This window comes from Balaenoptera physalus, assembly GCF_965194825.1.
Source record: "Balaenoptera physalus genome assembly, chromosome: 3".
Taxonomy (NCBI): domain Eukaryota; kingdom Metazoa; phylum Chordata; class Mammalia; order Artiodactyla; family Balaenopteridae; genus Balaenoptera; species Balaenoptera physalus.
Window position 1 is genome coordinate 3,598,131 of NC_138890.1, and position 12,740 is coordinate 3,610,870.

General features: G+C 59.8%; 1 protein-coding gene across 4 annotated transcripts in view; it reads right to left on the reverse strand.

Annotated features, from left to right (window-relative positions):
- DPP9 (dipeptidyl peptidase 9) overlaps positions 1–12,740 on the reverse strand; it is a 44,235-nt gene that overhangs the window by 9,653 nt on the left and 21,842 nt on the right. For 3 of the 4 annotated variants that reach the window (XM_082456915.1, XM_082456917.1, XM_082456916.1), the window contains exons 11-18: positions 12,143–12,243; positions 11,299–11,476; positions 10,922–11,084; positions 7,348–7,427; positions 4,419–4,571; positions 3,882–4,017; positions 1,736–1,881; positions 647–793 (exon numbers count right to left, since the gene is read on the reverse strand). In XM_082456915.1, the coding sequence (XP_082313041.1) occupies positions 647–793; positions 1,736–1,881; positions 3,882–4,017; positions 4,419–4,571; positions 7,348–7,427; positions 10,922–11,084; positions 11,299–11,476; positions 12,143–12,243 (1,104 nt within the window). Of the gene's footprint in view, positions 1–646; positions 794–1,735; positions 1,882–3,881; positions 4,018–4,418; positions 4,572–7,347; positions 7,428–8,179; positions 8,423–10,921; positions 11,085–11,298; positions 11,477–12,142; positions 12,244–12,740 lie in introns of those variants that run through there. The other variant, XM_082456918.1, reaches the window with a different exon arrangement.

Genomic DNA, 12,740 nt, shown 5'->3' on the forward strand with positions numbered 1-12,740 from the left:
AGGCTTGATGAACAGCTGGTGTCATCACCGTCATCACCAGCACCACCACCGCCAGCACCATCATCACCACCACCACCGCCGTCAATGTCCTCATCACCGTCATCACCACCACCGCCAGCATCACCATCACCACCACCATCAACGTCCTCATCACCGTCATCATCCTCATCACCGTCATCCTCCTCATCACCACCATCTCCATCTTCATCACCATCATCATCAGCATCACCACCGCCATCACTAACATTATCAGCCTCATCACCATCACCACCGTCAACATCCGCATCACGATCACTATCGTTATTCTCACCACCACCACCATCACCATCACCACCATCAGCACCGCCTCCACAGCCACCAGTGCCTGTCTTGCCCAACCCTTGGGACTTCCTGCTGATCAGGCCTATACTGACGTGTCTGGCTGCATCTGGGTTTTGGGCACCAGGTGGGGCGTGTGTCTACCTGTCTCCCCGCAGGCCCAGCTCAGAGCTGAGCAACACAGTGGATGTTCTCTCTGGTTCCAAAGGCCGCCCCACTTATGACTGACATCCTGGCCAGGACTGCCCTTGATGAAGGTGCCCCAGGGCCACCCCCAAGCCCCAGGTCCCCCTTCACCACACAGGAAGGGACTGAGGAGAGATGTTACCATTTGGTTTTTCAGGGCCCCTTCAAATCGGAGCCCTCGCTGACAGGAGCCCCTGCCGTCAATCACGACCACGGCGTAGCCCAGAGACGCCAGAGTGTTAAGCCGCAAATACTTGATTCCTTTGAAGGAGTTATTGACCAGCTGCACCTGTGGGGAAGGCGAGACGAGGCGAGTGTGAGAAATACAACACCAGAAGGATGGGCTAGATGGGCGAGACGCCAGCGGGACGGGACGGGGGCTTACAGCCTGAAGACGGGGCCTGTGCTCTATCGTGAAGGCTATGGATGGCCCCGGGCAGGTTGTGGACGTGGGGGGAGGGGAAGGTCAGATGGGGGCCCACTGTGCACCAGGCCTTGTGCTTGGGATGTGCTACAGAGAGGAAGGCCCCAGCCAGGCTCCCTTCTCGGCCAGGGCCTCTGCCCCAGGCCCTCTGTGGAATTACTCCCTTATTTCTTCAGCCTCTTTCTTTTCTACCCTCAGTTCTCTCTAAAAACAGACACAAAAACTGCCGGGGGTGGCGGGCAGTGTGTTCCCCAAGTAATGTCACTTACGCTAGTCCCTTACTTGGCACGATGAAGGTTCGGGGCCTTATTGTCCTCTGGGGGTGGGGGCATCCCGCTGGCTGCAGGGTGTTGACAGCATCCGAGGCCTCTACCCACTAGACGCCAGGAGCGTCGCCCACCCCAGCTGCGACAACTACAAATGTCCCCAGACATCGCCAAGTACCACCTGGGGGACAGACCACCTCCAGCAGAGAACCTCCCTCTTAGATGGACCTGCTTGCCAACCGGCCTGCCTGGCCTGTCCCCTTCTCAGAGAGCTGGGCCCAGGGCCCTTGGCCACCTCTGTCCCCAAGCTGGCGACCAGGGGTGAGAGTGGGTCACTGCTGGGCAGGTGGCCCAGACACACACGCCGGGTTTAGGGGGGCTTCCCAGAGGGACACGGGAGTATTAGCAGGTGAAAGGGTGGCTGTGCCGGAGGGTGGGGTGTGCAGAGAGCCAGGGGCCCCCAAGGACCCTGCGTGGTCAGTGGGGATGGGGAGGGGCACTGGTGGAGGGAGGAGGGTGTGGGGAGCAGGGCAGCGCCCACCTGCGGGCCTCCGTACACGAAGAGGACGGTGGGGTGCTTCTTCCCTGGCTGCACGGCGTGCGGCTTGTAGATCATGCCGTAGAGCTGCACATCCGAGCGCGTGTGGAAATGGAAGATTTCCGGGGGCACGTAATCCGGGGGGCAGCCTGCGGAGACAGAGCGGCTGTGGCTCTGAGGGCCGGGCTAGGCCAGGGCAGGCCCGGGAAGCCCACCTCGAAGCGGGGCCCACGTCTGGCCGACGCCCACACTCCCCCAGCCCCAGAGGGTGGACCGGAGGCACCCCATCTCCTGCGCTGCCCGACAGTTAAAATCAGAGGCTGAGGGCGGAAGTGACCCTGCACCCTGTGAGCCGGCTCGGGCCAGGCCACAGTCTGGCCGGAACCAACTCCAGAGCTCATCTAGTACGACACTGGCTCATCTAGTACGGAGGTGACGACAGCGCTGGGATTTGATTAACGGCCAGTTTTATGGCGGGGAGGGGGCTCTCTCTGATTTTCATGGTTACCTGTATCTTTGCAAAGCAACACTGGTTTTCCAATCCAGTGGTGAAGACAACTCTTCCTTTAAGTTCATTTAGGTTAAACAGGGTGTCGGTTTAAGAGGAAAATAAGTAAATAGTGATGTAGGTCAGGGGTCTGCAAATATTTACTGTAAAAGGCTAAGTAGTAAGTATTTTTGGCTTTACACGCAGAAGAACCATCGTGTGTCTCTGGGTTGTAACCACACTCGTCCCTCTGTGTCCTCGGGGGATTGGTTCTAGGGCGCTCCTCAGATACCAAAACCTGCCGATGCTCAAGCCCCTCGTATGAAATAGCATAGTATTTGCATATAACCTATGCACACCCTCCCGCGTGCTTTAAGCCACCTCTAGGTTACTTATAATACCTCATACCAAATGTTATGTAAATAGTTGTAAATACGATGCAAGTGCTATGTAAATAGTTGCCACGCACAACTCAAGTTTTTCTTTTTGGAACGCTCTGCGGTTGGCTGCATCCATGCATGCGGAACCTGTGGCTAGGGAGGGGCTGACGGTACTTGACTCTGCTGCTGCTGCAGCCCCAAAGCCGCCACAGGTGATGCCGAAATGACTAGACGTGGCCAGAGTTGGCCCACGGGCCAGCTTGCCAGCTTCTCACAGATGTGGCCCACAAATACGGCGAGAGTGGACTTTTGGGGCAGCGGTGCCCCCGTCCGCCTGCCTGCACGCCCGGGGCTGGGCATCGGGGCACCCGCGCCCCCATTGCTGCCCCACTGGCTGTGCTGGGTGCCTTGGCAGGCCCCTCCCTTCCCTCAGTTTCCTCTTCTGTGAACCAGGGCCAGAGTTCCCACGCTGTCACATCCATGGTGACATGGGGAGAGTCAGGGACTGAGCCGTCAGATGGAGGGGGCTGCCTACTTATTCAGCTTTCGGGGGCGGTGATGTGACAAACTGCTTTCCAGCCCATAAAACACACCCCAAACTCCAGGGATTCCTATTTCCTACAATGTTCTAGAAATCTGCAAGTGGCAGGGCTGGGTTCAGGGAAGGGCGTCCTCTTTAGTGAGCGCTTCCTATGAGCTGGGCGCTACGTGAGCGCTTGGTTTACATCCCACGGGCTGCCACTGGACCGTTCCGTAGATAAGGAAACATTTCAGAGAGATAAGCTGACTTGCCTTCGCTTCCGCAGCCAGAATTGGAACCCGGGGTCAGCCGGGCAGAGTCCTGGCCACCCTGGAGGCTCCTGGACAAACTGACAAGCTGCCTCGTGCTCCCCGAGGCCCCTCGTGACCGACCCCCGGCTCCTTCCACAAACGAAGGCTTTGGAGCGTCTGCTCTGCACAGGCGCCCTTGGAGATGGCCGCCCCTGAGGACGAGGGTGCCCCATGTAGGGACCCCATCCGTCTGGCAGAGTCGGCTCCTGCACTGAGTATGTGCTCCATGCATAACAGCAGCACAGAAACCAGAGACTGTGTCGGGGGGCCCACAGGACAGTTCGGGGCCTGTGGTCACACTCAACCCACTCTGGGGTCGCACCGCTCGATGCCTTGCGCTCGCCCAGATGGCCCCCTCTCACCTGCCTTATTTACCAGGCCCACGACGAGCAAGCTGGGGCTCCCAAGGGGAAGGACTTGCTCAAGGGCCCGGGGGCCTGGGGCTACTCACTGGCCGCCTCCATCATGCTGGCCCAGAACCGGGGCTGCTTGTGCAGGGGGTCGTCATCGGGGCCGCTCAGCTTGTAGACGTGCACGCAGGGCGGCGTGCCCACGCTGCTGTAGTGGCTGATGAACATGTCGAAGTTCTGCGGGCGGGACGGGGTGCTGAGACCGCGGGGCGCCTCCCCCTCCCCCTCCCTGCTCGCCCGCCACCTGCATCAACCACATGCCATCTTCACCCCATGTGGTGTGTTCCCCTAACTCTGCTGCTGCTACCACCAGCCCCGCCTTGCAGATAAGCAGACTGAGGCGAGAGAAGACTGTCCCCTGGCCAGGGGTCCCCAGGCGGAGGCCGCTGGACCCAGCGGGGGTGGGGGTCAGAGCCAGACCTGCCCGACGCCAGAGCGTGCCCATCTTGCTGGTTCTGCAGCCAGCAAACGGCCACCGGCTGCTTGCCCGGGATGGGGGTAGCCCTGTGCTCATGTTCCAGAATGCTGCCTGATGTTCTAGAATGTTCCAAGGGAGGGAGCATCAGGGAGGTGCCCACCTGGCTCATGGAGCAGCTGTGGGAGAAGCCGGGCATGGTGAGGCGCACGATCTCGCCGGCCGACTCGTAGCTGACCACGTAGAGGTGGTGCTCCAGGGGTGTGTCCTTCGTGCCTTGGAAGTACACCAGCTTCGTCTCCTCGTTGACCCAGATCTGCGGGGGCACGGGGGCTCTTGGTGACAGGGCCGCCCTCCCCACCCCCAGGGAGGGCCCAGCGTTCTGTGGACAGGGCACCCGTTCTCCCCGAGCTGGCTCGAGCCCGCCGGCTGGAGACCTGTCTGGGAGGCTTCACAGACCCCGTGGGGCAGGAGCAGACCCCACTAGGGCTGGGCTAACTGCGTGTTCTCCGGTGTGACTTGGAATCAGAACTCCAGGTCCGGACAGCTCCTTCCAGGCAGACCCAGAGCAGCCGCTGAGGGGGGCTGAGGCCCCAGCGCTGGGACAGAGGCTGAGGGAGGGCCTGTTGTGGGCCTGCGCGGCCCCGGCCCTGGCCCCCAGTGGGGACAGCCCCGGTGCTCAGGGTTAAGCAGTGGTAACCCCCTGCCCCACCGGTTTCCTGGGGGAGCGCCCACCAGGCCCCCGGCGTGGTTCTTAGGCAGTGTCCTCAGGAGGAGCAGGAAGGAAGCTTGCTCCGGGGCCGGGAAGAGGCACTGCCTTGCTGGGGCTGACCGCGCCGCACAGACGCTTAAAGAGGCACTGCAGAAAGGCACATCCTCTGAACCGGCGATTACACCCCTGGGAATTGCTCCTGAGGACTCCACCGGAGAGGTGAGTTCAAAACGAAGGCACAAAGATGCTCCAAGTGTTCTTCAGACTAAAGAGAGGTGACACCCTGAATGCCCAAGACGGACTGGTTCCATAGTTACGGCACGGTCCTCCGCGGCCACATAAAGCTGCACTGCCTAAAAAAGCCCTATACATCCTCTAACATTATGATACTCCTGTGGAGACGTGTGCAAATAGGAAAGATCTGCAGTGATCTCCCCCCGTGGTCACCTCTGAGGCGGAGTGGGGAGGTCACAGGGGTCTGGGGTGAGGATGGAAGGGGATTATTCAGAACGATTCAATTTTTACAACAAACACTGATGTGTTCACTGTCACTGTCCTTGAAAAATAAATGCAGGTTTTCTAGAAATGGAGGAGGTCGTGGGAAAACCCCACACCACACGTAGTTAAGTTGTGCGCTGGTGTTGTCACAAGGACCATGTGAGAAGATACGCAGGCGGGAAGGAGGATCTCCAGGCGGGGGACCCACCGAGGCCCGGGGCCATGGCACAGGCCACACGGAGCATGCGGCCGTGGTGGTCGTGGCAGCGGCAGAGGGCCCTCTTTCCCTTTTTAATTCTTAAAATGCTTTTTTTTTAAAGAAAATTTCTGGGTAAAAAGATAAGGTGTGCAGAGGGTAAAACTTTCACGTTAAAGAAAGGTTTTGGGTTTTGTTTTTTTTGGCCGCACTACACGGCTTGTGGGATCTTAGTTCCCTGAGCAGGGACTGAACCCAGGCCCTCGGCAGTGAAAGCGCCGAGTCCTAACCACTGGACCGCCAGGGCAGTCCCTAGAGAAAGGTTTTAATACTGTGTTGTGTGTCTGCCAGATGCTACGCTGAGGGCGTCAAAGTACTTTAAAGCAGGGTCCTCAGCCAGGGCTGTTCTGCCCCCCAGGGACGTTTGGCAGCCTCTGGACACATCTGTGGTTGCCACCCCCAGGGTGGGGGCCAGGGAGGCTGTTCCACACCCACAGTGCCCATCTCTGGCCCCGAGCGTCCACGGCGCCGAGGGAGAAACTGCTGTGGAGAGGACCAGCGCTATCTGATGGTCCCATCTCACAGGTGAGGAAACTGAGTCTCAGCACCCAGCTAGCGAGGGGCCTCCAGTGAGGTTCAACCACGGCAGAGCGGCTGAGTAGGGCCAGGTGTGGTCATACGGGAACGGACACGGTTACCTACAGAACCAGAACCCAGCAATGACACTTTTCTCTTGCTCGAGTGTTTTCTAACCACTACTTCCCACTGTATGAAGAGCACAGCAAAGTACACGTGCGCGTTAACCTCTCGAGTGTGCCCTGGGGCGGCCTCGTAAGGTCCACGCCTAGACCTGGGGCTGCCGGGTCGGATGAGACGTGGGTTGACGCTGTAACAGATGCCGCCTCTGCACCCCAGAAAGGCCGAGCCACGTCACCTGGCCGCGCTGCCCAGGGGTGCCTGGCCCCCTTCTCTTGGCAGCCCTGGGCAGCACACGGGCGGCCCACCTCTCAGCTTTTAAAGGGTTGGCCTACATCTCCTCCTGGTTATTTGTATGGTTTAGTTTTTTCCGTCTAAGTTTTTGGTCCAGGAGGCCTTTATGCTGGTGTGAGGTAGGGATCCAGGAGGTCTGATGAAGGGGTCTCTGTAAAATCTGGAATTCTGTAGGCCTGGGCCCCGGTGAAGATACTCTGGTCACCACGCTTTTATGATGGAGCATCTGGGTCGGGGAGTGGAAGGTACACCTCTCAGCCCTGCAGCTGCATCTTTTGTTCCCGAACCTCCCGGGGCAGGCATGGGGGTGGGCCCCCGTCGGAAGCTGCGGGACAGTTCTATGGTGGGCACGACCAGTGTCCCACAGACTCACAGACTGCTGTCCTGGGGACAGGTGGCTTCAAGGAGTGGACGGAGGCTAAGTGAATGCTCCAGGTGGCACTGAGAATGGGCTGGGCCTCACCCACCAGGATCCGACAAAGGATGCTCAGGACAGCCTGCTTCCTGGACCCAGGGTCTCCAGCTGGTGGGAAGCACAGCCCACGTGGCCCTTGGTGTGCAGAGCAGGAGGGAGTGGCCGGGGGTGGGGAGCGGAGAGAGAAGCCACAGGCCCGCGGGGTCTGGAGGTGGCGGGAGCGCGTGTGCATTGTGTCTGTGCACATATGCGTGTACAAGCATGCATGGAGACTCGGGTACCTTGGAGCCGTGCCTGGCCAAAACCTCCCATTCGCCGCTGGTCAGTGTGATCTCCTCCTTGATGGGGCATTTAAATTCATCTGGAAGAAAGGAAAAGAGGTGAAGGGGGCCCGGGAAGCTATGATGGGGACTCAAAGCACACAACAAATTCTCTGCGGAGCCCAGGCAGCCAGGTGATGGGCGGGTACACCGGCTGGGCCCCAGGGATGGTACAGGGACCCGCCACACCACGGCCCAGGGAGCGAGGTGCGGGGTTCCCACCATGTGGATGGGGCGCCAGCATTTCCCCAGAAAAACCAGGGATCTGCATTTTAATCAAAAGCACCCAATTTCCAGGACTTCCCTGGTAGTCCAGTGGTAAAGACTCTGTGCTTCCTCTGCAGGTGGCGCGGGTTCAATGGCTGGTTTGGGAACTAAGATCCCGTATGCCATGCAGCCAAAAAAAATAAGCACCCAATTTTAGAATCCTTCAGGTCAAACCGCCACCTTCCATGCCCTGGACCTGTGACCGCTTAGGCCACATAACCAGATCTTGATTAAACTCTAGGGCTGAGCAAAGGCTCAGTGGAGTTACAGGAGGTTTTTTGGTGGGTAGGTCTTCCATGCCCTGGACCTGTGACCGCTTAGGACATGTTGGGAACCAGATCCTGATTAACCTCTGGGGCTGAGCAAAGACTCAGTGGAGTTACAGGAGGTTTTCTGGTGGGTAGGGCTCGCTTTTGAATTTTTACCAGGTAAATAACAATACGGAATGTGTCTTGCCACGTATTAGAAATTATTAAGACAGTTTATGAGCGCTGGCTAAAATTGTTTTCTTTCCTTTTTTTAAAAAAATATTTATTTATTTATTTATTTATTGGCTATGTTGGGTCTTTGTTGCTGCACATGGGCTTTCTCTAGTTGCGGCGAGCAGGGGCTACTCTTCGTTGCAGTGCGCGGGCTTCTCACTGCGGTGGCTTCTCTTTGTTGCGGAGCATGTGCTGTAGGTGCGCGGGCTTCAGTAGTTGTGGTGCACAGGCTTAGCTGCTCCGCAGCATGTGGGATCTTCCCGGACCAGGGCTCGAACCCATGTCCCCTGCATTGGCAGGCAGATTCTTAACCACTGCGCCACCAGGGAAGCCCCTAAAATTGTTTTCTGTCCTCTTGGACCTGAAGCAAACTACTGCCAACGTCACCTAGGGAGGGACAGATGTCCCCGCACAGACCCACAGGGCTGCACAGTCAGGAACTTCCAGTGCAGAGACCTGGGCCGAGTGACTTGTCACAAGGAGACCCGGGAGGGAGGGCTGTTCCTCCGCCCTTCACCCACCGGGGGCCGGATGCGCCACTTCATGCCCACTCACGCCTTTGCTGACACCCACTCTGCTGGGCCCAGGCAGGGAGCCCAGCCGCACAGGCCTCCCCTGGGGCTGGCCCTGCCGACACGCCTGCCCCCAGTCCACAGTCTCTGTGCCCTCAATTCTCCTGCTGCCCCCAGGAGGCCCCCAGGAGGCCTGGGCGATGGCTCAGCCTGCGGGTCCCCCTGCCTTGCTCCCACTCGCTCTGACTGTCCTCAGTCGTCTTCCGGGCTCAAGCCCACGCTGCTCACGGCCCAGAGGGTCCCGCCGACCATGCCAGGCCCCTCCCTCCTCCCTTCCCGGCCCCCCGCTGGGGAGCCGCCTGTGTCACCTGGACACACTCCTCCTGACCGGGTCCCCCAGCCTCCTGACCGCCCTCCCACTCGGCCGGGACGCCCTTAAGGAACCCACCCCTTCGCCTCGCCTTCTGGACCGTTCAGTCGCCTGCAGCAGGCGGAGGCCTTGAGGCAGGGCGGTGGAGAGGATGCAGTCGGGGCGCCACAGGGCGGAGGGGAAACCAGCAGGGCCCACCTCAAAGGCAGGGGTCCCCTGGGGGCACCTGCCGTGCGCTCCACTCAACAGCCACCAGGCAGAACGAGAGCTCCTGGCTGCCCGTTTCAAGAGGGAGGATGAGGATTGCTCCAGTGAAGTCTCCAAGGCGAGGGCGTTTCCAGACAAACAGAAAAGCAAACGCTGACGAGCATCTCTGAGACGGCTCAGCTGGCCTGTGACGGCCGCGCTCAACCCTGAAGGACAACACGCCCAGACGGTGGTCACTCCTTGGTCCCCATCTCACCGGAGGCCTCGGCAGCTTGTGGCTTCATCTGTTCCTGACCCTCGGGCTCCTGCGGTGCCTGAGCCCCCCGGATACCCCCTCCCTCGGGTGACCGTCTCCACACTGTGGCGGCCTCAGGCTCCTCAGCGGGCACAGCCTCGAAGCCCTGCAGCTCATCCAGGACAGTCCCACACCTAGGGGACACTGGATGGTGTCTGGGGTCCTCTGTGGCTGTCACGATGGGGGCGCTCCTGGCATCGAGTGGGTGGCGGCAGGGAGGCTGCTCCACACCCCGCAGGGCCCGGGACACCCCCCAGAGAGTGACCTGGCCCTGATGTCCGCAGTGCCGGGGAGACCCTGCTCCAAGCTCGGAGAGCCCTGGCTTGGCACTCAGACCACACCCTCCCGACCCAGGCTCCGCCCTTGGTGCCCCAGCCTGTCCCCAGGCTGAGATGCCATCCGTGTGTGAGGACGCCCACGTTCCCACCGCGGATCCACCCTGGTCCCTGGAACCTGCACGGAGCTTCAACTTGAACACGTCCAAAACCCAACTCAATAGTTCTCTCCTGAACTGTCCCCTCAGAGTCTTTCCGTCTCAGACTGGAACTCCAAAACCCTTTCAGACGTCCACGCCATCCCTCTCTCTCTCTCTCAGACCCCAGTGCAATCCACCACGTCAGCTCAGCAGTCAAGTACATCCAGAATCGGGCCCACCTGGATCTACAGCAGAGTCAGCTCAGCCCCACTGCCTGACCCCAACTTTGTCACCTCCCCACTCCCTCAGGCTCTGCTCCATGAACAGCCACAAGAATCATTCTAAACCGGCCGAAGGTCAACGGTAAAAGCCCTAGTCCTCCCCGTGGCCCACGAGGCCCTGCAAGACCTGTCCGTCCCCTCCCTGCCCTCCCCTCCTCCCTCTCTCCTCATTGCTCACTCTGCTCCAGACACACAGGCCTCCTGGCTGTCCCTCCAACACGCCAGGCCCAGCCCTGCCCCAGGGCCTTTGCAAGGCGTGTCCCTCGGCCTGGAGCACTGTGTTGCGGCTGCCTCCGCCTCCACCCGGTCTCTGCTCTGTGGCACGTTATCCACTGCTGTGCCCCTGGCCTCCTGGCCTCTTTTCACTGTATTTGGATGATGCCTGCCTCCTCCACCAGAGCAGAGGTCTTCACTTTTCTCTTCCTACAGTGATACCCCCGCACCTAGGGTGGGGCAGCTTTTCCTGTAAAGAGCCAGACAGCACAGACTTGGTGTGCAAAGGGCCTGGCATGTAGTCGGTGCTCAATAAATACTGCCGCCTGAATACGCCGGGAGCTGGCTGTGATAACCCTGCCAGACCAGGAATGGCGCTGGGAAAGGCCGGCCTCTTAGTCATTGGCACCCGCTCCCTCTGGGGCGGGACCAGGGAACAAACCACAGGCTTGAACCACAGGCGATGAGCAAGGTGTTAGTCAGGGTTGCTCACCTTCCCCGGGGCTGAAGGGCTGGGTCCAGTCGTAGCCGCGGGGCTTCAAAACAGCGGTGACTTTGTACAAGTGGCAGAAGCCGGTCTTGCACTCGTTGGCGCGGATGAAGCAGAGTTCGTCCTCTCCCTCTGGTTGGGGGAAGGGATAGAAGATGTCGTGAACCTGTCCGGGCAGAGAGAGAGAGAGAGAGAGAGAGGACGCGTCAGAAGCGGGGGCTGGCGGCACACATCCCTTTGAGAAAGGGGAGGCTCCGACAGCCTGGCTAGAGGTCAGACCCCGCCGACTCTCCCTCCTGAGCTGGCTTCTCCACATCGCCAGCCCCTGCCCAGCTGGGGACCTGGGGGCGGGGACGCGGGGCACACGCCCCCGCCCTTACGTTGATCCACACGTCGGTGACCTCCTCGTACACCACGTGCGGCTGGACGTTCCTGGGCACGGCTCTAGCGAAGGCTGCCCGCTGCTCCTCGTTCTCGGTGGTGGGGATGAACAGGGCCGGGGGCAGGAGGACGAGCTGGAGCCGCTGCTGCGGCCGGTCCAGGAACATGGCCCAGGCACTGGGGGGCAAGACAAGAGAGGGCCGGCACCTCAGGGGCCAGCGGAGGCCAGCCAGGGCCCGACGGCCCCCTATCCACACTTGTGTTTGATCGGAATGGCGCCTCCTTTGCCGACCTCACCGACACCTGAGCAGGTGACCCTGCAGCACGCAAAGGGTCCCTGGCCGGCACGCCCGCTCAGGGAGCGACGGGGGTGCTGACAGAACTGCGCAATCCAGCTTGTTCTGAAAACACCTCACATCATTTGTAAACCTGGCCGACTTCTGCCAAGTCCTCGGCCTTTATTTATCCTTTGTTTCATATTTTACTCTAAGTGGACAGTTTCTTAACTTTTTTTCCCCCCCAGTCGTGCTGGGCGGCATGTGGGACCTTAGTTCCCCGACCAGGGATCGAACCCGCACCCCCTGCAGTGGAAGCACGGAGACCTCACCACTGCACCACCAGGGAAGTCCCCAAAATACTCTTCTTTGGATCTCCCCCTGCATCACTGAAAAACAGACAAGCCATTCTTGGTTTGTGGGCTGTACGGTAACGGGCAGCGGGCTGGATTTGGCCCCCGGGTGGTGGTTTGGGGCCCTGGTTTAGAGGTGTCTGTCCCAACTTGGGCAGAAGGGTTAGAAAATGACTGCGAAGGGACACCTTCTACCTTGTGAGGGAGACACTCACTATTTGCCGTCGCGCGTCCAGCCGGCCCTGGCGATGTACTCCACCTTCGGGAAGAGCGTGCTGAAGGGCTGCACCAGCTCCTTCTCCTGCGTCGACACAATCTAAAGGCAAAGCAGACCCGGGTCACAGTCCGGCCTGGCCATGTGCTGCCCAGGAGGAGACAGCCACTGTTGGGGGGCACTGTGTCCCCCCCAGCTCCACATGTTGGAGCCCTAACTCCTGGTACCTCAGAAGGGGGCCTTATTTGGAAACGGGGTGGTCGCAGTTGTAACTAGTTCAGATGAGGTCGTACTGGGGTGGGGGGGGGCCAAACTAACAGGACGGGTGTCCTTATAAAAAGGGACAGAGGCACCACACAGGCAGAGAACGTCTTGTGACGAGACACAGGGAGCAGGCAGCTGTCTCCAAGCCAAGGGGGGCTGCCTGGAACAGACCTTCCCTCAAGGCCTCAGAAGGAGCCAGCCCTGTCGACGCCTTGATTTTGGACCTTTAGCCTCCAGAACCTGGAGATGAAGAACTTCAGTGGCTTAAACCTCCCAGTGGTACTTTGCTATGACAGCCTGTTGCCTGGAAACCAAGGGCTCTGGCCTGGGGTGTC